This window comes from Dermacentor albipictus, unplaced genomic scaffold (genome assembly GCF_038994185.2).
Source record: "Dermacentor albipictus isolate Rhodes 1998 colony unplaced genomic scaffold, USDA_Dalb.pri_finalv2 scaffold_13, whole genome shotgun sequence".
Classification (NCBI taxonomy): domain Eukaryota; kingdom Metazoa; phylum Arthropoda; class Arachnida; order Ixodida; family Ixodidae; genus Dermacentor; species Dermacentor albipictus.
The window spans coordinates 9,140,650-9,167,691 of NW_027225567.1; the positions used below are offsets into that span (position 1 = coordinate 9,140,650).

At 43.8% G+C, this 27,042-nt stretch overlaps 1 protein-coding gene across 3 annotated transcripts in view; it reads right to left on the minus strand.

The window, feature by feature from the left end:
* Window positions 1–4,502: 4,502 nt before the first annotated feature.
* LOC135915900 (peroxiredoxin-6-like) overlaps window positions 4,503–27,042 on the minus strand; it is a 223,396-nt gene continuing 200,856 nt past the window's right edge. For 2 of the 3 annotated variants that reach the window (XM_070528664.1, XM_070528665.1), the window contains 5 exons: window positions 25,626–25,769; window positions 19,225–19,353; window positions 11,078–11,151; window positions 8,709–8,781; window positions 4,503–4,905 (listed from right to left, as the gene is read on the minus strand). In XM_070528664.1, coding sequence (XP_070384765.1) covers window positions 4,771–4,905; window positions 8,709–8,781; window positions 11,078–11,151; window positions 19,225–19,353; window positions 25,626–25,769 — 555 coding nt within the window. In that variant the 3' untranslated portion in view covers window positions 4,503–4,770. The remainder of the gene's footprint in view (window positions 4,906–8,708; window positions 8,782–11,077; window positions 11,152–19,224; window positions 19,354–25,625; window positions 25,770–27,042) is intronic. The other variant, XM_065449093.1, reaches the window with a different exon arrangement.

The window sequence follows — 27,042 nt, forward strand, 5'->3', positions numbered from 1 at the left end:
AACCTGGGAAGCTGAAGCTCTGCGGCGATGACAGGAGTCATAATCGTGAGCTGTCTCTGTCAGCAGGAGTAGGATAACGTGGTCCACGGCTAGTGTTCGAAAAAAAAAAGAAACGTAAATGTCCTGGGTCACCCTTTGTTGTGAGCTCTGTTAGGCTGAGGCAAGGAATACACGTTGTGACAGCTTGAGAAGCAGAATCGACTGCCTTTATTCAGAAGTAAAAGCAGGTTTGTCGACTAGCAAGGTGATGCCCCAGTCGGGAAGCCGCTTTCCTTCCAAGACAGAGCGGGGGGCGTTGGCCCCAATGGCGAGGCAGACGGGATTTGCGGAGAAAGGGGCAATGACCCCCACGGTGAGGACAACGAAGTGACTGAGCGTCGCTACGGAACCAATGCTGCCGTGATGTTTTCGAGCATGGTATCAGAAAGCGGAATAAGGTCTATCAGTTCTTCTTTCTTTTTTTGTACAAAAGGCCAGATGCCAGTAAAGGTCCACTTGACGTGAGAGGCGCTAAGACACGGATAGATTGATTGATATTGATTTACTTATTTTGTAAAGAAGAAGAAATACAAGCAGCACTCGGACACTGATATATATATATATATATATATATATCTGTTGCACACCAGAAAAGTCTGTCGCTCCATCAGGAATCTGTATTTTCAACTGGGTATATATATATATATATATATATATATATATATATATATATATATATATATATATATATATATATATACCCAGTTGAAGATGACAACAGAGGTTGCCTTCAGTACTACAGAAATTTATGTTGTACATCAGGACTTGTTCTGATGTACAACAGACATTTCTTATTGTGCCTACAGAAGTACACTCTGTCGTATATCTGTTGTTACAACAGAAAGTTGGAGCTCTACAACAGATTTTTGTAGCACTACAGACAAATTTGTCATCACACAGGCACCATTTTGCCCCAACAGAAATGTTCCTGAAGTAACCCGACAAACATCTGTAGTGCTACAGAGAGCTGCTGAAATACTACAGAAACCTGTTGTGGCAAGAGGCCCCCAATTGTCACAACAGAAGTGTTCCTGAAGTAATGCGACAAACTCCTGTTGTACTACACAGAACTGTTGTTGTACGACAGAAACCTATCCTCGCAACATGTACCCAATGATGACAACAGAAGTGCACTGAAATTATGCGATGCGACAAGCTTCTGTAGTGCCCAGTTGAAAAAGACAGCAGGAATTCCTGTCGCAACTACAGAAATTTCTGTTGTATGACAGAAGTTCCTAACGTTTCTGTAGATGCGACAGAAATTCTCATGTCGCAACAGAAGCATTCTGTCGCGAAGACCAAGAGTTCTGATGTCGCAATAGAAACTTTCTGTCGCGACAACAAGGGTTCTTAAGTCGGAACAACAGCTTTCTATCGTGACAGCGACTCTGACGTTACGACAGCAATTCTGACGTCGCAACAGAAACATTGGGTCGCTACAGCTAAAAGTTCTGAAGTCGCAACAGAAGCGCTTTCCATCGCGGCCCTTTAAAATGGTATGTCAGTTTCGCATCGGTGGTGTACACTGTACTTTTCTCTTGCGCGGTATTCAGTCGTGCTTCTCTGAAGCCAACAATGCTGATAGCACCAACACCGGTATTAAAGTCGACGTGGCCAATTGTTATAATTGTGCCGTGACGACGCGGCACCAGCAATGCCCTACCGGCCTCCTCAAAATCGGCCGCTGATCAAAATCATACCATCTGCGGGAATGGCTGCGTATCCATTTTGTTTTATTTGGTAAGATGTGGCACACAGGCCTGTGGACTTACACGTGGGGTTACACTGACACATTAGTTATTTTCCCAGAAATATTGTACAAGCTTATGCGAAGCGGAAAAGAAGTTTTGAGTTCTTTCACAAAGTTGCGTCAAAAGCTGTCTCGCTCGGGTCTCATTAATCTGGTACAGCGCTACCGTTAGAAACCAGTATGCTGTCAGAATGAAGACTCATCCACGAGAGTTTATGTAGTTATTTTGCATTGAACACACGAATTATATGCGAGCTTAAAAGAGTAAAGAGCGAGAGACAACTGTCGAAATTAGCAGTGACAACCCTAACAGTGTCCCCGGTCACCGTTGTCTATTTCTGAATTTCTTATTCAATATGGATCGCGTTACAGCAAAATCGGTGTTCTAGCACTCCACGATGTACCTGTCGTTGGTAACAACACTTTTGCTCTTCTAGAGATGAGGCAGTTGATGCGGTGGAGTGAAAGCGCATCTTGGCTGTTAAAATGTAAATGTAAACAGCAACACAGACAGCGATTTTTACTGTTGACAAAGCCAAAATGTGCTCTGACAGACATATTCGGTGTGGTGCACTGGGAAAATAGAGTCCACCAGTTCCGCAGAAATTGCTTTTCGACTCGCAGTGAACACGTACTCTAGGCTGAATCTAACCTTCAAGAAAAGAAATGTGTCAACAATCTCCTTGAGAAAGCCCCAAGGAGCCTGTGGGACATCTTTGGCATTTGATGACACTACTATATTAGGAACATGATGAACTAAACGAAGTTCTAACATTTCACGCAAAAACGGATGGTCACTGTCTCGAAAGAAAAACAGGCGAGAAACAATTTGCCTGAAGAAGAGGTGGACTAATCCTAGACCACCACGTTCGAGGGGGAGGAATAGATTGTCGCGCCGCATCGATTCACAACTCGAACTACAAATAAATGTTGCAAATGCGCGATGCAGTGCCTGAAGGCGAAGTCGGGAGCAGTGCAGTACTTGCAGCAGATACATGAGACGGGATGCTAGGAACATGTTGCACACTTCAGCACGAATGAACAGGGACAAATTCCGTCCTCGCCGTGAATTCACTTTACATTGAATTTTGCCAACTTCTCCCGACCAATGAGCGTTGCTATTTCTATACTGTGAGAGAGGCACACCTAAATAACGCAGATCTTCGTTCCATTGAATTCCTGCATAATGCGATGGCATTGTGGCCCATAATCCAAACCAAAAATCTGAACTTTTTTCAAGGTTAACGCTTGCACCAGAAGCTGCACAAAATTCTTCTGTAATTGCAAGAGCAGTTTTTACACTCTTTTTATCGGCCTCGTCGTCTGCATACGCAAGAACCCGAACCTCATTAGTGAGTAATTTAAACCCTTCGAAATATTGTTCATTAAGAATGCTCCTACAAAGTGGCTCTAAATACAAGCAGAACAAAAGCGGTGACAAAGGGCATCCTTGTCGTACTGATGACACAAGCCTAATGGGATCGGAGAGCGAACCATTCCCAGATCTTTTGTATCGTGTACCTCATTTAAGCCGACCTTATGAGGATGTATACTTAGGCGCGTCCGAAAAATATGTGCACCTCCTGGAGTAAAAACATTTTTCTTTAAGTTACATTCGGAAACACTACCTGTTAAAGCTTGGTTGAATTCGAGAGGTTGCTTTGTGCCGTGGTCAACAAACTGTCGACTCGGTACACGCACCGAAACCATAGATCACTGTTTCATAGACTGTAGGGACACTGTATTTTTTTTTGGGGGGGGGGGGGACATTCTCCAACGGACGCTTAAAAAAAACATTGACATTACACCATATTCAATGAGGTTTCTACCGTTTAAGGTCATGGGTGGCCCTCCCTATGACATGTTCACATTACTTGGTTTATATAGCCTATGGAGAAGTAGACTGTGTGATCGCCATGCCGAAAGCCCCCGATCTACAAAATCCTTCTTTCGCGAAAGTGCTGCTTAAAGAAGTGTGTACGCTGCGCAGGAACCTCCGCCAGACTGGATGCACTTGTTGGATGCATGTGTGTGTTTGCCTGAGCTTTAAGTGTATAGGTGTGTCCACTTTGTAATACACCTTCAGTTTTATTTTCCATGTAATAAATGAAGAAAAAGTTCGGCGTGGTGCATTGGTCAGATGCTGGGCTCGGGATCCTCAGGTCCCAAGTTCGAATCCCGGGAGGAGGTATTTCTTTTAATTTTTCTTTACTTTTGTACTAATAAATTTACATATCCTGAAAGAGTTCTCTGTCAAGTTTTAATTAAATATTGATCAGGAACTACAGAACTTTCTACTACAGGACGTCACACTACAGACAACAGAACGACAGAAACAACGTCCCAAAATATGAGACTGAAAATTTCCTGTTGTTGTTCAAGTGTAAAGATATATATATATATATATATATGTATGTATATGTGTGTGTGTGTGTGTGTGTGTGTGTGTGTGTGTGTGTGTGTGTGTGCAGAGTGTGCGCACCTCACTTCGTATCAATAAATCCCCTTTACTTGCGGTTGGTTCTCAGCGTAGCGAGGAAATCGAAGGGCCGCTAAGCTAGAGCATTTCGTTATGCAGTAGCTTTCCAGTGAAGTTCAAGAGATATCTGTCGTTTGTGATTTATTGGGAAAACTTAATTTCGCAAAACAAGCTGGTACAATGCGTCCTTAATTCTCGGCTGCTCGTTTACCTGGCAGACACTAAGTACCCGCGAACCATTTCTTTTATGTTTCGTGCTATATGCCATGTGACATTGTCTCTCGCGAGACGCGGGGACGTAATTTTCTTCCTACTTGCGTATAAGTGACGCGATACTTTTCAAGCAACCACGTGCATGTAGCTTACACGCGACGTGCAAAAACAGATAGCACCTGGTGTGCGTGAAGTTTTCTACGCATGCGTGAGTGCACTGAAATCTCGCAAGTAATGCAGGAACACGGAGTCTGCGGTGCAGCCGAAGTGCAGCCGGTCCACAGCCGCGTCAAGGGTCAGGCTGGGGTGTGACGCGGATGTACTTTCTGCCCGATGGCACATTGTAGGACGTGACGCCCTTGGGGAACAGCAGCGGGATCTCTTCGTCCTTGACGCTTGGAATCACCATGCACGCCTCACCCGGCTGTGGAGTTCGTCACCGAAAAAAAAAAGAGTGCGCTTATGATGGCAAAATAGCTCCATTTTGCCATAGTTTTACAGAATTCAGATTGTTTCGTGCAATAATACACTGACACTTTGCAAATTGCGGAATCATTTCTCTCTCTCTCTCTCTCTCGTTACTACAATGAACAAGAATTCGTTAAATATTCCAGCTTGTATAAAATGGTGGGGAGTCGGGACTGCAACGGGAAATAAGGTTGCCACTATGTCGAATAGCTTACACTTATTGAATCAAGCAAGAATAACTGCACAGACGAAGATATTTAGGCGCGAAGACTAGCAATGTTCTAAATAAACCTGCCACCTGCTCCACATGAACGAGTAACTTAATACTCGTGAACCCTCCTTATAAGTGCCCCTCGTTTATTGGGTGCCTTACGAAAATTCTTCATGGCAGGATGTTACCTTTTAAAACGGTCGGTGTGTTAAAGGGGTGCGGTAGTTTCACTGAAGGCCTATAATATAAAGTTAGAGGAACAGACATGACTGGAAATTTTATCACATATGGAGCGAACAGCGTGCGCGAAAAAGCTGGCAAACTGGACGCTGAAACTTAGCTGTCTGGCTGAGATACAGCTAGAACGGAAATTTTACAGTACAATACTCCTTCATGGTCTGCACATGCGACCTACAATTGACATATTCGCTGTAGTGCGTTTACAGGACGTATTCTGCACGTGAAATACATTTTTTTTGCTCAAACGTTTCGTGTTATTGCTCCTGCTAGCATAGATCGAAAGTTAGGAACATGACGGGGGAGGGTGATACAACCCGCCGTGGTTGCTCAGTGGCTATGGTGTTGGGCTGCTGAGCACGAGGTCGCGGGATCGAATCCAGGCCACGGCGGCTGCATTTCGATGGGGGCGAAATGCGAAAACACCCGTGTACTTAGGTGCACGTTAAGGAACCCCAGGTGGTCGAAATTTCCGGAGTCCTCCACTACGGCGTGCCTCATAATCAGAACGTGGTTTTGGCACGTAAAACCCCATAATTTATTTTTTTAGGGTCATACTAGGCTTATGCTCCTCGGACCGAACATAAGCCTAATCACACAACGCCTCTTAAAGTAAGTTATGGTTTTCAACCTCTCTGTTACAATTCTGAAAAAAAAGTACTTGCTTGATGAGATTGCACAGGGACATGGTAGCAGCAACACTTCCATGTATGTGGTGTCAGAGCAAATTTCTCTTGTTCTTTCTCACAAATGGTCTATTGTTTTCGTAAATACATAGATACAGGTTTAGCATCACAAGGCGGTTCATCGCCTTCACTTTTAATCCTGGAACGCCACGTCATCTGGTGGCATTTAAAATGTGCAACGCACTAATTTTTGGCGCCTGTAACGATGCATCAGTACGCCTCAAACAATGCATCAATGGTCTCTAAAAAAGTGCAAGAATTATTATAGTATTGACATCTCGTGACGCATGCATCTAGATTTATGTTACGCCTTATTATTTTAGCTTACTATTCTTATTTTCAATTTGGAAATGATGAAAGCTGTTGTCGACGGCGTTGGACACACGGTTCAAAAAGTTATGGTAAGGACCAATGTCGAGGCTCTCCTCTATCACAAACCTGGTCTCACCCTCCTACACCGTATTCCTAACTTCTTACTGTGGAAAAAGTGTGGAGAAGTTTTTTGGTCCCTAGTCGTGCCTAGACAAAGAAAGACGCACTTTCAGAACTCTTCGTGTCTGTCTGATAGATAGGCACTTTGCGCAGTTTTTTGATAGACCTTTCTATGTGATCTCAATATCTGACCTCATGCACGTTTATGTGAACTGGCCCTAGCATTTTTATGTATGTTTTTTATTGTTTGGGGTGCGTTATTTTTCATGTTGTGACTGTACCGATATGTGCTGTTCTGGTAGCGCATGTTGCTACGAGACATTCGCCATGTCACTGATACCGCGCGCTGAATTTACATTCCGTATAGAATGTTACGACTGAGTTAAGTGATGCTGTATTCCTCCGCTATTCTTCCTTATTGCTTTTCTTTTACGTGTACATTGATGGAGCTTACAATTGACGATTGGGATAGCCGGCCCTTCGGTGGCCTATCTTCTCCGGGTCTCATCATTTAATAAAGAACAACAAGACAAAATTTTCGAATTTGGTTCGCATATATCCTCTAGTTTGTCGCATGTACGTAGCTTAGCATTACAGGAGATCTGTCGCCTTTGAAAGTGTGTTTAAAAAAATGATAATAGGTGGTATGTACCAAAGTTGAAACGCGAGAGAGTGTTTTCGGCTTCACCTGGAATGCTCGCCATTATTACATAACGCCGAAACAAGTACAATGACACAGAAACACGTTGTGGTCTGTGGTTGTCCTCGTATTTCCGCACTGTATGTCAATGATGTATTGACACCAAGACAAATGAATTCATTGTTACCCTAAGAGGAAAATAAAGACTTAGGAACAAATGTAGGAAACGATAGGTCGAGCGCTAAACTTTAACTGTGTTTATGCTTACAGCAGAGTGGGGAGAACCAACCAATGTGCATGCGTGCATCAGTGTCGTCTAGAGCGATTACAGAGATGTTTTGAACAGCTGAATCCCTTTGTCAAACAGAAAAACAGACGTATCACTAACGCAACTCATGCGTTTCTCTTTTATGTGATATGCTTTCAAAAGTTATCTTGCTAACGTATCACCGCTCCTGCCAATTATCTTTATCTCACGCAGGATAGTGCCTGCCAAGCAAACCATGCAACGCGTAGAGTGCGCATTACCTTTGTTCATTATAGACAATTCATGCTCCCGTGCTCGGTCATTGACACATCTCCCAGTTTGGCCCAAGTAGGGCTTCCCACATTTCAGCAGTATCTCGTACGTAACGCCTGTCGCCCATTTTACGTATGGTCTGGTGCGGTTTTTCTGGCATCCTGACTTTTAGAGCGAAAGCTGTGTATGACTAACGTTCCGTAGTTTTTTCGGCGTCCGACAAAAGAACCGGAATTGGCGATTTCTAACAAACCTATACGGGTGCAGTGCGGCGGCGCGGATGTCAAAATGCGGAACCGATTAGAACGCTCGCCGTGAACAATAGCGTGACGTCAATGTGATCGCAGTTAATAAGCAGGAGAGGTATCGGCGCTAAAAACAGCTGCGTTATCGATGGGGCGGACATGTATAGTTCGTACACCTGAAGAACAACATGCGTACGAGGAGTGCTGGTGGAGGGAACAGCAATGAGAATGTAAACGGTGCCTGCGCGAAACGACCACCGGCAATGCTGAATGAGAACGACAATCGCGAGCCCGTGCACCATCGAACGATCAACGAGGCCAGCATCGCAACGCAAAAAATGACAACCATTGCACTCTGTGAAGATGCAATGGCAGCGAAAGCACTTTGCTTTTCGTTTGAGAGTTTGACTGTCACCAGCTTTCGCTGTCATTCCATCTTCACAGAGCGGAACGATTCTCATTTTTTTGTCAACGTGCCTTATGCGTGGACACAGTGCAGCCAACTTGCGTGGCATCGAGAAAACAGGCACGCCAAACCTATTTGCGACTTTCTTCAATTTGTTCATGTTCAGTTGTTCAATTGGCCATAGTGAGCTTACGATATCCTACTACCCAGAGACAAGGAATGATTAATTGCCTTTTTTAGCAGCATATTACTGTAATGAAGTACTTTTGAACATCGCGCAATAAAATTTGCATTAGCGTGATATTAAACATATTACACTTCGCCAACGATTTTGAAACATCCGGCAAGAAACACGCTCTTCATATTTCTGAATCTTCCTCACCATCCAATTGGCCGGAGTGGCCACCTTCTTCTCTTCGGTGAGCTTGAGGGATGCCACAGCTCGAAAGAGTTCTCTGTGAAAGAAATGGCATTCCTAATCATGCATTTTTACTGGCGCTATTCTTCCTTGTGTTGTGTACCCCAATCAGCCCGTGTCAGGGTGACTTGTCTAGAAAGCACTCGAACACACACTTAGCCATTCATCGGCGTGTAAAGCTGTGAAGGCGCCAAAACCCTTTATTTTTGTCCATGGTCAAGGCCCGCGTGACCACTTTTCACCACATGACAGTTTCATTGTGCGCGCATGCGTTCAGGAAATATCCCTCATTTCCACGTCCCATTTTTCTATGTGGAGTAGTCAACCACATGTTATTCCTGCTAACGGTCCTACCTTCCTGTTTTCTTAGTCCCTTTCTATGCTGAATCAAGGAAGTTACCCCATTTCCTTAAGAAAAAACGCAAAACTTATGAAAGCGAAATTTTGAAAAACGCCGACTGAAAGACAAACAAACAAAAAGCATGCAACTGTGCAAGAGAGTTTGACTTTTGTGCACGCCACTGCGTCCATTTTGAAATACGAACAGAAATATATGTTTCTGTTATAGACAGAAGTGCTAAGGTATTGTGAGAAAAATTACAACGCGTGTTCACAGTAAAGGTAGGACAAAGTGAGGCAAGAACTTGCACATGGCTGCCACATTTTTTTCTGCCTACTGGGGAATAACTCTTTATGGGGACCATTCTTTGCATTTCAATTTTGTCAACACTCAAAGGGTCAGAACTTTACTTTGTTAAACTACAAGATAGAAGTTTCTATTTTAAAGAGTACAGTGTTCAGTTTTCAAATAAGACCCGGGATAAAATGATAGAGCTAGGAGGGAGAACGAGATTTTGCGCCTAAAAATAAGCTTTTCATTATTTGCAGGTATGACACCCACATACTTCCTCCTTTTGCTCCCAGGCAGCCTGCGCGGTCCGCACGTGCCTTCCCTTGAGAAGTGAATTCTTACCTAGCTTTGCGTTGTCTACATAAAAAAAAAATCATGTCCATGGCTTAAGGACATTAACAATCATCGCCCATATAGAGACTGTGAGCTACAAACAAGCACAGTTTCTACGGGAGAAATATTTTTATATAGTTTTCGGAAATAACTAAACGCACATTGCATCATTCGTAAATGGCTCGATGAAATTGATCCTCCGCGATACCTTGCACATAGCCCATGGGCAGTACAGTATGAACCTCTTCTTTTCTTCTTGGACGAAAAAGTCTTTCAAAGTACTTTCGGTTTGAATACGAACGGTACTATATAGATTCAATTTTCCCGGTTGTGGATCGTTTACTGCATTTATGCGTTTTTCTTTCTGCGTATTTTTGTTTTTAAAAGTCGTTTTTAGCTTTTAAGTGCCCTTACAGTTTGCTTGTACTATTTTTGTTTATTTTATTGCAACTATATTTTAGTAGGCCTACACCAAAACTGTCAATGCTGACTTTGGTCTTTCACGAAAAGCGAAGTGAACATGATAGCCTTGCGCAAACAAAAGCACATTCCAGAAGATTACTCTTAAGGGTACTTAAAAAATATGAAATGATAAATTCCTGTTTCAGCCGAGTCACAAAATGGAAAGCGAGCGGATTTAAAAGATATAAACAAAAAAATTTTTGCTTATTTTAAAATGATTTTTTCATGGATCTATATTCAACTATTATTCAAATTTCATGTAGCAAAGCACCGTCACGATGTGTGTCTCTTGCTATTCAAGAGCCGCGTTCTATATGTTTCGTTGTGCACCGATGTATAATCCAGCAGATCGCATAAACGTCTTTCATTCAGAAAAGCTCTTCGGACACTTAAAGTGAAGCAATGAAAGTGGTTAGCTGAGTTGCTGCCTGCTGTCATAATTTGTCATAGCATAATTGTCATAATCACTGTTGTCATAATTTGCGTTCAGTGGAAAATTTAAGAAAAGCGGTGCTCATTGTTTCAAGTCAATTCGACGGTGTTCATGTTTTCTGGTGCTTTTCGCAATCTGCTAAATTCAAGTCGTAAGCAAAGGCATTGATAAGATAGAGTGAGAGAGAGAAGAACGTACGGGTTTTGAACGCTAAAAGTTCTGAAGAAGTGACGTAAAATATAGAAACAAAATGAAGCGCATCCCATTTGACTTTTTATCTCTATATCTGGGACTATAAAGCAGCTACATTTATTTATAATAAATTTCCAAATAAGTGTTTCCGCGAGCTTGAACGATCTCGGAGCCTGATGCATATGTTTCTTGAGTTGAACGAATGTGACTGTAATAAGCCACTACGAGCTTCTGTGCAGAAATAGAGAACTTTTGGTGCGGAACAGGAACGTATATACTCACGGAAAATTTCTCCCACTGGTGGCTGGATACAGCATAGAGAGTTTCAACTTTTTGTCGGGTCCAATAATGAATACCTTTCGGGCCAAAGGTGAAAAAAACAAACAAACACAATACGTTATAAATGGTGCAAAGAGAAAGCACGGGTTATTTGTAACATATATATTTCACCATCATCATCATCTTCTTCTATGTCCACTGCAGGATGAAGGTGTCGCCCTGCGATCGCCAATCAGCCCTGTCCTGCGCCAACCTATTCCAACTAGCGCCCGCGAATTTCTTAGTTCAATCGCTCCACCTAGTCTTCTGCCGTCCTCGACTGCGGTTCCCTTCTCTTCGTACCCATTCTGTAACACTAATTGCCCAACGGTTATCTAACCGGTGCATTACATGACCTGCTCAGATCCCATTTTTCACTTGATGTCAATTAGAATATTGTCTATACCCGTTTGCTTTCTTATCCAAACTGCTCTCTTTCTGTCTCTTAACGTTATGCCTAGCAATCTTCGTTCCATCGCTCTTTGCGCGGTCCTTAACTTGTTCTCAAGCTTCTTTGTCAGTCTCCAAGTCTGGGCCCCATATGTCAGCACTGGTAATATGCACTGATTGCACACCTTCCTTTTCAATGATAACGGTAAGCTTCCAGTCAGGAGCTGGCAATGTCTGCCGCATGCGATTCAACCCATTTTTGTTCTATAAATTTCCTTCTCATGATCAGGGCTCCCTGTGATTAATTAACCTAGGTTAACGTGCTCCTTCACAGACTCTAGAGGCTGACTGGCGATCCTAAACTCTTGTTCCCTTGCCCGGCTATTCATGTCATCGGCAAACCGAAGGTTGCTGAGGTATTCGGCGTCGATTCTTACTTCTAAGTCTTCCCAGTTTAATAGCTTGAATACTTTTCCCAAGCATGCAGTGAATAGTATTGGAGATTTTGTGTCTCCATGTCTGACCCCTTTCTTTATAGGTATCTTCCTGCTTTTCATCTATTGAATTAAGGAAGCTATAGAACCTCTGTAGATATTTTCAAAGTATTTACGTAAGCGTTCTGTACTCCCTGATTACGTTATGCCTCTATGACTGCTGGTATCTCTACTGAATCAAATGCTTTTTCGTAATCTATGAAAGCCATATAGAGAGGCTTATTGTTCTCTGCGTATTTCTCGATAACATGATTAATGACATGGATGTGATTTATTGTAAAATGTCCCTTCCTGAAGCCAGCCTGTTCCCTTGGTTGACTAAATTACAGTGTTGCCCTTATTCTTTTGGAGATTATTTTGGCAAATCTTTTGTATAATACTGGGAGTAAGCTAATGGGCCTATAATTTTTCAATTCTTTAGCGTCTCCCTTTTTGTGGATTAGTATAATGTTTGCATTCTTCCAGTTTTCTGGGACCCGTTCAGTCGATAGACACTTCGACGCCAGTTTTCCAAGCATTATGTCTCCTCCATCTTTGATTAAATAGACAGTTATTCCATCTTCTCCTGCCGCTCTTCCTCGTTGCATGCCCTGCAAGACCCTTCTGACCTCATCGCTAGTTATAGGAGGAGTTTCTGTATCCTGTTCATTACTGTTTCTAATGGAGGTATCCTGACTATTCTGGGTAGTGTACAAGTGAGTATAGAATTTTTCCGCTGCTTTTACTATATTTTCGAGATTGCTAATGATATTACCCTGGTTATCTTTCAGTGCATACATCTTGGTTTGTCTTATGCCAAGTTTCTTTCTCACTGATTTCAGGCTGCGTCCACGTTTTACGGCTTCTTCAGTCTTTATCACGTTGTAGTTTTGAATATCACTTAGTTTCGCCTTGTTGATCAGTTTCGACAGTTCCGCGAATTCTATCTTATATCTTGAGTTTCCCACTTTCATTCTTTGTCGTTTCTTTATTAGGTCCTTAGTTACTCGGGAAAGCTTGCCTACTAGTTGCCTTGGTGCCTTGCCTCCCACTGCAGTTGCTGCCTCTGAAGCCAGCGTAGTTATGGCTTCATTCATTAGCTCTATGTCATCTTCATCTCTTTGTTCTAAGGCTGCATATTTGTTTGCAAGCATCAGCGTGAATTTATCTGCGTTTACCGTTACTGTCTCTAGGTTGACCTGTTTTTCTTGAGCAATTTTACTTTCTCTATTCAAATTGAGGTTAATATTAGCCCTCACTAACCATTCATCACGGTACTTCACCCTACTTATCACTTCTACATCTTGCACTATACTGGGATCAGCAGAAAGCATGAAATCAATTTCATTTCTTGTTTCACCATTAGGGCTATTCCAGGTCCACTTTCTCTTGCTACTCTTCTCGAAAAGGTGTTCATTATTCGAAGCTTATTCCTTTCTGCGAATTCTACCTGCATCTCTCCTCTATTGTTCCTAGAATCGTCGCCGTAGTTGCCAATTGCTTGTTCCCCAGCCTGCTTTTCCCCCACTTTTGCATAGAAGTCGCCCATTACTACAGCATACTGAGTTTGCACTTTTCTCATCACTAATTCAACATCTTCATAAAATTGATCTACTTCGTCATCATCGTGAGTGGATGTTGGAGCGAAGGCTTGTACTACTTTTAATCTATACCTCTTATTAATTTTGATTACGACGGCAGCTACCCTCAAATTTATGATGTAGAATTCTTCAACGTTGCCCGCTTTGACCTTAAGGATTAGAAATCCTACCCCGTATTGCTTCTTACCTGGGAGACCTCTATAGCAGAGGACATGACTGTTATTCAGCAATCTATAAATCTCACCAGTTCTAATCTCACTAAGGCCGTTTATATCCCAAACCATGTCTGATAGTTCTTCACTCTAGAGAGTTCGATAGCCTCACTCGACAGAGTTCGGGAATTAAAGGTTGACAGGGTCAGTTTCCATTGGCGGCCTGTCCGGGCCCTGAGATTCTCAGCACCCTCTGCTGAGTTACAGATCTGACCACCATCTTGGTCAGCTGCTCCGCAGCTGCTGGGGACTGAGAGCCATTGGTTAATTGTAGATATCATCAGGGAGGTTGTGGCCGAATACTGTATCAGGGAGGCTAATTCCTGTTGTGGTGAGGGAGTGTCTTTGTTGAAGCTTAGTGGGCCTTCCTAATTTGGTTGTACCTGGATTAGTATAGCTGCACTCACTCTTGGCATCTTTTGCCGGTGTCAGGTATCACTCCAAGCCTGCAGGCGTAGTGTACTGAAGGGAGTGAATTTCAAGCTCACCCTCGTCAAATTAAAAAAAAAACTTATAGAAGGATTCGAACTACGGCAACCAAGCATTCGACATAGCTGAGTCAGATAATCCCGTAGGCGGCGATGGTACCTTATCGCCGTCTAGTACAGCCCAGAGGGAGCTACATGCCTAAAAAAACTTCTTTGATTTATCCGCGATAGATATCCGCGATAGGTTTATCGATGATATTATCGGCGAATTATAAAAGCACTGAAAAGTAGCGAGAAAAAAAAAGAAAATCAGGAAATGAAAAAAACTTTAAGCGCTTACCGCAAATTCACTATAGTCGGATACAACTTTAGAAAAAAGGGGGCGTTTGCTCCTCCGAGGCGGAGGCACACGAGCACCCACCAATGGGCGTGCACTCTGGACTAACGTCATCAGCCGGACGGCCGGTGAGCCTGCCGACAGAGAAGATGGCCGCCCGCGCTTCGAACTGGGCGAGGTCGCGTCAGCTGTGTGCTTCAGCCCATCGTCCGAGTGAATTCCAGAACTGTTTGCGATGGTCTATCATGCCGGAAATATTACTAAGAGCTTACGGTGCGGCATTTTTGCCGCGTGCGTTTATTCTGAGCCGTGATCCGGTGAAGGAACATTGCAGTGAGCATCGCTGGCGCTGCGCTACGCTTTGCCTGAAAACAGGATCCCGCGGCGACCGCTACGAACACACATCCTGCGTGTTTGTACCATGTTGTTTCATTTCGCTCCCGAGTGAAGTTACGACGAGAAAAATTTTCCAAAGACTGGTGCCTACTGTTAGCGGCGGGTGTGTTCGTGTACTGTGTCGCTGCGTTTTCCGTCGGACGGGGTGAAGTGATGGAGCAAAACCATTCTCAGGAGAAATAAGAAAAGTGTGCGCGCATCAAACAAACTTACGAGTGTCTCAACAGAAAATATTTGCAGAAGAAGCCTTCAACGCAAAGATTTGTCGCCGTCAACTTAGCGTGAACGATCGTTGTCAGCAGTGAGATAGGCGAGCGTCTAGCGACGGTGTTCGAGCGTTCTATAGCACCGTCGATTGATTGCTGTCCACCAGTGCTCACTGCACGCGCAAGCTGTAGAATGCATGCTGTGAAATTGTGAAAACACAAACCAAAAAATATAAATTTTATGCTATTTAAAACCAAGAGTATTTATTTACCACGATGAATGAAGCATTTTGTACCTTCCTGCCTCGACCCTATTCTCGCCTCAGGTTTGTAATGGTTGCGATAAATGTATTGTTTTATATAAGTACTTTTTCAATAGCAACTGATTCATTTTTAGCTTGGAAAACGAGTAGTAGATACGCCGTGTACAAGTGAACAAGCACAAAAGCCATGCAGAGCTGCTCCTACTTTTGTCACTTGCAATGAAGCTAAAGAGCAGACGACGGGCAGCGTTGTAGAAGGCACGGGGTTATTTTTCTGTCGTTATCCGGCATGTGCTGTAGCAGATGAGAGCTCTGCTAAACCAGTCATCGAAATACAAAAGTCTTTATTTATGTCGAGAATTACGCATTCCAGGAGCACGATTTTTCTAGCGGGACTATTTTAGTCGTGGAGGCAATCGGCTGTCACGCTTCGGTCATCTGGGCGGGCCTCCCCTTTTTTCTAAAGTTGTATCCGACTATAGTCGCGTATGGAGGAAGGTACACCAAATAGTTCACGGTCTCGGCTGCCTGTTTTATACGCTGGAGAAGTCCTTACGAAGGTGACGGAACTGGTACTGATACGCCGCGCAAGGCTGAGACGTCGGATGTAAGGACAGTGCATTGACTGACACTTTCGCCCAAAGGAAAATCCTCTGTGGCGAGACGGGCCGCCAAACAATAGTTCTGAGCCGCGCGTAAACGTATGCGACCTTGGCAGCGGCCTTGCTCTATGGTTGGAAAGCGTTTATACGACGCCTCCTTTAACCTACAGCGTAAGCGTCTGCGATCAGTTAGACGATAGAGTGTTTTAGTTGAGCGTGTTTACGCTCCGCTAAGCAGCTAAGCGGAGCGGAAGCGCGCATGCGCATGCGCCGTCCGCTTAGCCGTACGCAGGCTAGCGGAGAGAGGAACACGGTCCGCTTAGAAGCTGCCTGAGTGGAGCGGGCCGCGCAGCACTTTGGCTAGCATTGTCGTCAGAAAGGATTGGATTGGACGCAAAAAGCAAGCGCGCTGGCTATGACGTGGCGTTCCCCAAGACGGCGCTTTATTATATATATATATATATATATATATATATATATATATATATATATATATATATATATATATATATATATATATATATATATATATATATATATATATATATATATATGCGTTTTACTGTATAAGGGCGGGAGGTACTGTATATACGCGGAACTTCGAACGAATCGGACGGCTGCGCCACCAGTTTCTCTGCGACGCACAGCCCGTACCACTACTCGCGTTTAAAATTATAATAACGTGCACGCTGCGATCGCTTTGATCACAAAAGAAAGGGGAGGGGGGTGCATCTTAATAGGCACATATTGCAGCGCGTTTCCGAAATTTCTGTATTCCATTTCGTAAATCTTACGTGCCTAAAAACTTCTTCGACTTATGTACGATAGATGTGTTTTCTTGATCGCGATAGGTAACTCAATATAGAACGATTTCTAAACGGTTATGGCCTTGTGATTCCGGAATCTCACGTGCACAGGCGGGCGTGAACTCGGCTTGGCAAACCTTAGCCATACAGACGACCTTTCACAGTTGCAAATATATGCTCGTGATCCAGGAGTACAAACGGAAACCCGCGAAAACAAATATAAGTGTATATCCTCCTGAGACCCGGGATGCATTTGGGTGCACAGATTTTTCCCATACTTTCAGAATAAGCCACTAGGGTTATGAAGGTGAGAAGTGTTAAATATTTTTCCAATAGCCCTGATAGTTACAGCTCAGCGCGATGTCCAATATATTGGACACTGGGATTCTGCCCGGTCTTTTCTCAGCCAGCGCACACGTAATGACGTACCGCAGATATTGCGCTCAAACTCGTGTGCAAAAATATTTTAATAACTCGAAAGGCAAAGTAGTGAATAAAGTACATAAAAAGATCATTCATCTGTTAAAAAAAAATTTGCTCTTGTGTTCACTTCCTGTGGGAAACTTCAAAACACCTCTTTGTTCTTGGTGATGCAGAAGAAGAGCCGAAGAGCTGCGCGTACGCTGTTGTATTAACTTTATTATAAAATCAAAGATATGCCCTGAAAGCAGGTAGAAATACAAGAAACAGTGCTTACTTCTCCGGCAGCTGCCGTAAAACGCCGCACCACTGAATTCCGCCATTGTGGAACTGTTTCGGTGGGAATTTTAACGATGTATTTTCATCAAAGCTGCATAGATGGCGCGATTTAGTGCTAAAGAACTTTGTTTTCATGTCGCAGCCTTTGCAGCCTGCAACGGGCAGCGTTTGCACTGTCTGCCGTATTGAGCAGTGGGTAGTGCTCTTTTCTTGGGGTTCCCGAAGAGACAGTCAAGCCTGCTTTGATGGCGAGTGCCACTCGGTTTCGTTCTCACTCTCAGTTTCATCCTGCTGCTTCCCTTGAGCCACGAGAGTCTCAGCAACAGATTGGTGGAACTGCATATATTCCAGTATTTCTTTCCGCTGTTTCTTTAGGGAGCGTATGTCCCGCGTGTACTGCACCTTGGAATTGCTGAGGGCAATGTCGAAGAGGTGAAAGATGGCTCTGGTTGTCCACTTGTTGACATGTGCTTTTATCCTGTAGTAACTTATCATTCGGTCTGCGTTGTCAACACCGGCCATGTTGACGTACATGCGCACAATATCTGGTAGAGGGATATCGATGTCTTTTTCCCTTACGAGACCGCCTGCGATAGGTGTCTTGCGGGTCCTAGCCATGGATTGAAAAAAGATAAGTTATCGGCTTAATTCATCAGACACGCGTGGCCAGTCCCCTAAAGAAAAAAAAAGACGTGATTTCGTCCACAAGTCGCTAAATGCCAACAGTAGTCGCCTGCTGTTCATAACAAGGCCATCACAAAAGCGCGGTCAAAATAACCGGGTTGAGTCCTAGCGTCCAACGTAATGGACAGGCGAAATAAAAGTTAGCGTAAAAAAAGTGAGGGCGCGAACAGTTTAAATTCCGTATTCTGCGCGTACGCTGTTGCATTAACTCTAATATAAAATCAAAGATATGCCCTGAAAGCAGGTAGAAATACGAGAAACAGTGTTTACTTCTCCGGCAGCTGCCGTAGAACGCCGCACCGCTGAATGCCACCATTGTGAAACTGTTTCGCCGGGAATTTGAACGATGTATTTTCATCAAAGCTGCATAGATGGCGCAAGCAGGTGTCCAATAAGTAGGACAGCGCGGTTTTATGAGGATGAAAGCCTTGCCGCAGGAGTACTGGCTCATTCATGAATGTCCAATATATTGGACAAATCTCCATAGCCGGGTCTCAGGAGGATATATAAAGCAATAAATGGGCGCAAACAACGACCTTTAATTTTTTTAATTGTTTTTTTACTTGATGAAAATCGGTATGCTAACTTTGCAACTGTTGTCGTTACGTTATTTTTTCTTATTGTTTGCGCTATACTGCGAACCTTCTCATCAGTTTTTCTCTTGCTTTAGCGCTACACCTTTCCTTATGCGCGCAAGGGGTGGGGGGGTGGGGGGGGGGGCTTTCACTGGAAAGTCAGTGCGAGGCATGTCGGTAGAGCCAGTTTAAGTCCATTTAGTGTATCTCAAATGCCTTAAACCAAGTTTGAATTGTTCGCGGTATACGGGTTTTGATGATCACCGCAAGTGGCACGGCATAGTGTTTCTCAATGGTTCTAACACCGTGGTTTCGGAGTCTCACGTACGGAAACGGCCATGAACGCTGCTTGATACACGATATATCTTCGGCGAATTTGAACTGCAAAATAATGTGAAAAAAAAACAAAATAAGAAAATGAAAATCTTTCAGCGCTTACCGCGAATATGGTGGCTAGAGGGAGAGGTGTCGGCATCGGAGCGCTGGAGAGGCAGCATTTTTTCAGGACGATGCGGCGGCGCTGGTGTCGGCTCCGAGATGGCTCCCCTACGACGCTGGCTAAGGTATGCTGCGGTTATTTGGTTCCGCTGTGAAGTGCTTTTTCTTGGGGCGCAATACGCGCATCGAAAATCATTTTAAAGGCTAGACGGCTTTATCACTGCAGCTGGCCTAACGTACTATGTACTAAATTTTGGTCATTTTATCGCCGCGCTTTAGCTTCGCGCTCAGTGCAACACTTGTGAAACTCGTAATTGCACCAAACAGAAGGCTTTCGCAGTAGGCGGTTGTTTGCAGTTTGCCAATGCCGCTTCAACATTTTAAGGGACTATTATGGGGTGCCGTATGCAGTTCTGTCTGGCGTGACTTTATTAGTGCCTTGAGCTAGCGCTTGTCCTAATCGTCTACTGGTTGGTGCGCGCCTCATTGAAGTGCGCGCCTCAGTTAAAACGGGCCGCCGCTCGAGTGAACCATGATTATTCCAAGTTTATTCAATTTTGCAATGAAAGGTAGAACTGTAGGCACCAATGGTCAAAACTCAGCATAATGAGAGCGTTAAGGGAAATTTCGTTTCCAATATTAGAAACCTGCAAAGAACTAAGTTCGCGTATTTAGTACCGCTCAAATAATGCCAAAAATGCCTTTAAAAAAGAATATTTATTGTTAATAAACTAATACACACGGCTCTCTATATACATGGTTGTTAGCTCTCGAACAAACAATATGACATGAAATCGAGCGCAAATCCAATATATAATGGAGGTATATACCCAGAAACGGTGAACAAGGCGCAGTGCAAACAATAATTTGTCGGATGGGAAATTCTGTTCAGATATGCAGATATTTCTGGGCATACATGCGATTTGAACAATTCCTGTTTTACATCTACAAACGCTTTATGTTGGTCTTGCTGATATAAACTTTGCAGTTATGCAGTTATGTTGTGCGCCTCAACTTGAGGTACTTAATTTTTTCTCGCTTCCCTTGCTTCGATGCGTTCTCTCCTGCGACAAGGACGTGCAACCTCGTGATGACAAAAAACCGTATCACTTGGTTGGTGATTTCTACGCTATGCTGCGTACAGCCAACCATATCCAGCTTATTTATTGACAGGCAGGAAATAAGGCCCATGATGCTGTCAGCCTTCAACTTGTTAAAGCTGAAACAATGCGTGAAGGCATCTTCCATCGCAGCAACCAAGTCTGTTAGTGCCTGAGATGGGTAAAGTAGGCCACCTCTATCCATGTGGTTGGTAAGGCACGACTCTTCCGGAAGCAAGCGCGAATTTTTTGCTTGAAGCAACAGCTAGGAAACACCCTTCGTACTTTGTTCTCATTAGCATTTTCCTGGTAACATACCCGCTAACGTAGTAGGGTATGCGAGAGTCGCTATTTGATCCCACCATTTCATGATGATCTGGCATCGCATCACAATGCTTTACCATCTCGTGAACTTCATTTAGGTGGCCCACATCCAGGAGATCATCCAGCTTACTCTGCATACCGACCAAATTTTTCCACTGGCGTGGGTCAAGAAGGCTACTCAGAACTCCTTATGACAAGCAAACAAAAGCGGGGCAGGCGAAGCTAACTTCAGCACAGACTTCACGACGCATGCTTGGAGCCGGAGAGGTTGCTCAAACGCATCACGCTAGGCATCTCGGAGACGACGAGCGCGCCACCTGTCGCTGTCATGAAAAAATGCCGCACCGCCATACGCGGCGCAGCCCAGCCGATGCTGACACCTCCCCCTCTAGCCACCATACCGCGAATTCACTAGTCGCGTCCGGAGGGAGGTACACCAAACAGTTCACGGTCTCGGCTGCCTGTCTGATGCATCGGAGAAGTGTTTCCCAACGAGGTGGAACTGATATCGAATCGCCGCCCAAGGCTGAGACGTCGGATGTGAGGAGGGTGCATTGACTGAAGCTTTCGCTCAAAGCCAAATCCTCAGTGGCGAGACGGGCCACCGAAGAATAGTTCTGAGCCGCGCGTAAAATAATAATTTGTTAGCCTATTACTCTCGCCTCACTGATTCCGCAGGTAGCCTGGTCTCATGCATTGATTTGCAAGGAGTGGGCAAAAGTAGAAAAGCAGCAACCTGCATCGACGGCATCCAAATGGCCAAACGTCCTTAAAATACAGTGGATTCATATTTTCGGTCACTGAAGTATCTATGTTTGTCGAAAAAGTGTATGCTACTGCGTTTGCGAACATTTTGCATTTCTATAACAACAATGTGACGCAGCGCGACGGCTCAGTGCGTGGTTATCGTGTTCCGCTGCTGAGTTGAATCAGCCGTGTACGAAGGGCTGGGCTATACGATGCATGGGACAGACGCTCGGTGTGATGTATAGCTATCTGGTCTGCTTGCGGTGTCAAAAAAAAAATCCGATTACCGGGTTTTACGTGCCAAAACCACGGCCTGATTATGAGACACACCGCAGCGGGAATTATTTCCTAACGTGCACCTAAATATAGGTACACGGATGTACTTTTTTTTTTTTTCGCCCGCATCGATATGCAGCCGCGGTGGCCGGAATTTCATCCAGCGACTTCATGCTTAGCAGCGCAACACCAAAGCCACGAAGCAACCGCGGCGGATAGCTCGCAGCTTACAGCCTTTCCAATGGGGAAAATGACGGCATTAGTTGAAGCCAAACCTAGTGCCGGTGCCGGGGCCTACAGCTTTTGTTCTGACAACTTTTTCTGCTGGCCTCCTGCATCGTGTACGACTCAGCCTGAAGAAAACAATAATATATTTTTATTGTTATAATATATTACATTCTATTATTATTATTATTATTATTATTATTATTATTATTATTATTATTATTATTATTATTATTATTGGTGGCAGTGCTGAAGATGCTACTTAAGTTAAACCACCGGTTGAATTCAGCAAATATCTATGCGCAGTTGATATTTGTACTAAAATAGGCAAAAAGTCTGAACTGCCTGTTCAGGTGTTATTTCAATTAGGCCAGACACACCCATTTGAAAGATTTGGAGGTTATCCTAAAGTATTTGCCGACAGATCTGTACACAACGACGGTCAAGGCGCCTCTCCAGCTGTCTTTTGGCCTTTGACTGGCATCCGACGGGTGTTTAGCATACCGCGTCCAGCATCATCAACTGGGGAGCTGGCAGTGATTCATGCTTGCCTGAAATATGCGTAAGAGGAGTTGAGCACATCGAAGGTCAGCATTCCTGTTGACTCCCGCACTGCCTTTAGAAGACTGCAGAGATTTCATGTTGGTCGCACGTTGTTGGTCATGTTGGTCACGTAGCGTCACTGAGTGCGCCACCAGAATTACGTCTCATGGGGTTGGCCAGTGGATACGGTCGCGCGTGGGTATCGCCGGAAATGAAGATATTCATCGACTGGCTTTCAATTATTCTCTCAACAAAAGGGACCACCAGAAATTCTGTGTAGGCTTGACGACTCTCCTTTGTTGATTCGTTGATACCTCCTCAAGCGTTACATAAACCGGTCGGTTGCCTTGCGAAGCTGGAGCTCTATCACTCAAGGGTTGGCTCTGTCCTGGTGTAAGAACGTTTATACGGTAAGGACCTGTGGACGATTCATCGTGGGCTTCTTGTGATTCCTTGAGCACATTATATAAGGGCGTCCTGCTTTCCTTGCACAGCGCACGTCACTACTAAGGGGCTATAGTGTAGTTGCCCTGCAGTTTACGAACCTAGAGTACTGCCTGTATCCGAATGATTGTGCTTCCCGACGCGACCAGGTTGGCTCAATATGAATCCACGAATACACTCCCCCTCCCTCTACACCTCTTCCATCGTTACTGGTTGACTTTCCTACAAGAAACTAGCTTGGCTTCCCGTTTGAGAGGCACTTTGCGAAGGACGAACCTTTTTGAAATTTTCTTTAAATTTTTCACATCATTTTATTTTTAGTACTACTTTCCTGAACCTTCATGCACAAGCATGTTCTGTTCCGACTTGCGCACACTATTATTTGTCGTTGCTTTACTGTAGCCTTTGTGGCCTGTCAACTTGCTGATTATCTCTTCTTTGTTTCCCTTGCTACCTGTCTTTCACTTCTCGTTCTATTTCTCAGTCTCTATTCTATTCTTCTGTAATGTTTCTTTTTCTATTTCACTATTTCGATTTCATTTCACAGTTACCGTTTCATTTCACAGTTACCGTTTCGAATAATAATAATAATGAGCCCAACGTCGCTGATTCGATTCCCTGCCGAAGGTGGCGGAGTGCAAAAACGCTTGTGTACCATGCTTTGAGTGCGCGTTGAAGGAACCCCAGGTGGACAAAATTAAGCCGGGGTCATTCACTACGGCGTGCCTCATAGCGCACTGTGCAGTTTCTGGATGTTAAGCCCTATAATTTATATATTCTTTAAGAACATTGCACGAAACCTCAGGGACAATGCTGTACAGTGAAACAGCTCAGCGTGCTTTAAGAAGAGATGCAATGTCTGTACCCAATGGACTCAACACACTGTCACGCTCTTGTATAAATTTTGGAATATATTCAGGAAACGTAACGGGCAGTTCAGACAGCACAATAAAACTGATTTCGAACGAAAATGACATCAAGAAGCATTTTCTTTTTCAACATTTCACTAAAAGCGGCGGATGTATGTGTCTGCATGATATTTATCAATTGGTGGTACAGTGGCTCAGTGTTAGCATTTATCTGCTTAATTATTAATTATTTTATTCTTATTTGGGGGGGGGGTGGCTGAGGGGGTATGTTTAGCTATTAAACTGGAGACGAACAGGATGCTATAAATCAGATTTCAGCGAAATCATGTGCCTAGCACCAGCGCCGAGGACTGCGCCCTAAAAATGCGCGGGGGAACTTATTGTATTTCTCAGTTATCTTTTCTTCTTTAACCACCTTTTCTGTTTATTTAAAATTTGTTGTTTAATATTTTAACTGCTTCCATGATGTATTTCGTCTCACATTTAAGACATTGCTTAAAAGCGCTCCTAATCATAAGCCATTTAACGAAGACAACAGATCCTCTAATGATTTTGATCACGTTATTTAGTGAATTTTCATTATTTCATATATTTGTAACAATGCCATATATCTTGTTGTCCGTCGCTATGAATGATTTGTCCTCAAAGAATCGTACCTTCATGACAGCTGTGCTGTTTGCAAGGAACGCTTAAAGTCTTCCCTGAAATATCCGGCATAAGCAATCGGTAAATGAATCAGGCACTCCTAAAACCACTAATTTTCATCAACGCTGTTTCGAAGAAACAGGCGGAATGCTGTTGTAAATAGACGTCCGGCACTAACACTTGAGCCGGGACTGAACATACTGGTAGTGGAAAACAACATTTTATAAGAAACAGAACTGAAATATTTGTAACGCAAAAGAAAAAAAAACAATAAAAAATACGGGACACAAGCAGACGTGGGCTCGAATCATGGTCAGCTCGCTACTCAACATAGAGAGACAGAGAAACAAGCATTAATGGGATGCTAGAGATGTTAACGTGTAATATATATATATATATATATATATATATATATATATATATATATATATATATATATATATATATATATATATATATATATATATATATATATATATATATATATATATATATATATATATATATATATATATATATATATATATATATATATATATATATATAGATGCGCTATAGCGGCAATCACAAAGGTTCGTTAGAACTTGTGAATGCTCGTGGCCTGCATGAGCGTCAGCAGCGCTTTAGTGGCGCGTAAAATACGGGTCGTGCTTTGCCAGGGGCCGCGAATGTTCCCTCAGTTCCAGGCTCGAGACCCGTTGAAGGTGCACAGGCGCCTTCAAAGACTCTCTCCCTGACGCATAGTGGCAGCAGTGGCGGAAAATCTGTTGCCGGTCATAAGGGGCATATAGTATTGCAGAGTTTAATTGGATATATTATAGTAAAGCAGTCGGCAAGGAGGGGGGGGGGGGACACCTTTTCTAAGTGTATCCCTCTGTCGGTGTTCTGCCTGCTAGAACATATTGTTAGATAAGAAGGTCGGATACGTAGTGATATTTCCGGCGCCGAGACGTGACAAACGAGTAGACCAAACAAGAAAGAGTAGTGCCTCGATTGGTCTTTCAAGTCTATAGATTTGTCGCGTCATTGGCCTACAGAAGTAGCACTATGCGACGGGGAACCTCATATTTTCGTTTGCGTATTCGGCCGAAAAACACGCAGCAACTAAAGTATTCGTCTTCCGACTGCATGCGTTTCGACGCGGGCATAAATGCGAGCGTATTTCAGGTGCAGTGAGGCCATTTTTAAGTGTGCGCCCACTCGTTTAAGGCAGGCATGTGTATACGCACCGCCCGGCAGGTGAGCGGTATGCCCTCGTTGTCCTTGTCAATGGGGTCCAGCATTCCCAGCTGCACGGCCAGCTCCCGCTTTTCGTCGGATATGATTGGAAACGGCAGGTCGTTCATGCGCAGGTCGTTGAACGCGATGATGTCCTGCGCAGTAAATACCGTGCACCAAACAGAGAGCTTGCTGTATGTGAAGCACAAACGTAGGAGTAGATGGCTGATTACTTGGTTGTTGATTATGGTGTCCGAGTTCAAAATGCAACAACGCTCGTGTACTTAGATTTAGGTGCCCGCTATAGAATCCCACGTGGTCAAAATGAACCCAGTGTTTCCTCGCTACGTCATGCCTCGTAATCATATTGTGGGTTTGGCACGTAAAGCCGCAGAATTAAATATTAATAACTAATTCTCACATTTTCCTCCAAGCACCCTCTGTCAAAGCACCATGTTGATTTTGTCTGCTTCTTTTTCTTCTTTTTTTCCTTTCCTTTTTTCAGGCTGCGCTGTTGTCGAAATTCCGTCGGGTAGCCCAATGCCACCGTCTGGCTACTGCGTTGCGGTAAAGTACGCAGAGTCTCGCAGAAAAGGCAGTCACTACAGTATCCATACCAGTTCGACTTTGCATTCGTCGCGAGCCTCAATCGCTTTCATATTCTGATCAAACTGACTCTTTGATTGGGCATATCGAAAATACTTTCGCAAGAACGCTAATTACGAAACACTGTTCGCATTAACTTGCGGATCATTCAAAAAATTATGAAATTGCATTATTTATTTTGTTTTATCAATTACACGTACCGGACAGCAGAGGCAGGCATATATGAAGTATCGATCGTCCTCGAGGGTCAATCAATAGTAATTTTCAAGCGCTAACTCCCTCGTTCACAATAGCAACTCAGTTGCCACTGAAAGTTGGGGCACTCATTTTTCAGAACTACTTTGTGCGGGACGAAATTATCTAGTGACGCTTACGGAAATTTCAGTTATACGTTTTTAAAATTGTTGCTGTTCTCTGCAGTATTTGTCATGAGCGTGGTTATGAGGCCTCTCACCATGCCCCGCCGGAAAGTTTGGTTATACACTCTAAATTGTAAAGTGTCGTCCAATGCGCGTTTTACCACAAGAATTATTTGAAATTGGTTCCTTATTGGAGCAGATAGGAAGAATTGAAATGTGGTGTAGCCATGCTGCGAGGAGGCCAATTTCACTGCCCAACGTTGAGACTCTCTGCCTTTGTCTCAACTAGCTTCCGAAGGCGATGTTCATTCCCTGTCTTCTCCCATACCAGACCTGAGGGACTTCGTCATGGTAGGCTGTGCGCCCCGCGATTTCATAGTAAAAATGCGGTAGCGTCACGTCATCAGCGTATTCCTTTCTTCGCAGTCGGTATGAATGCGCGCACCGGCACTCTGGTGTTTGA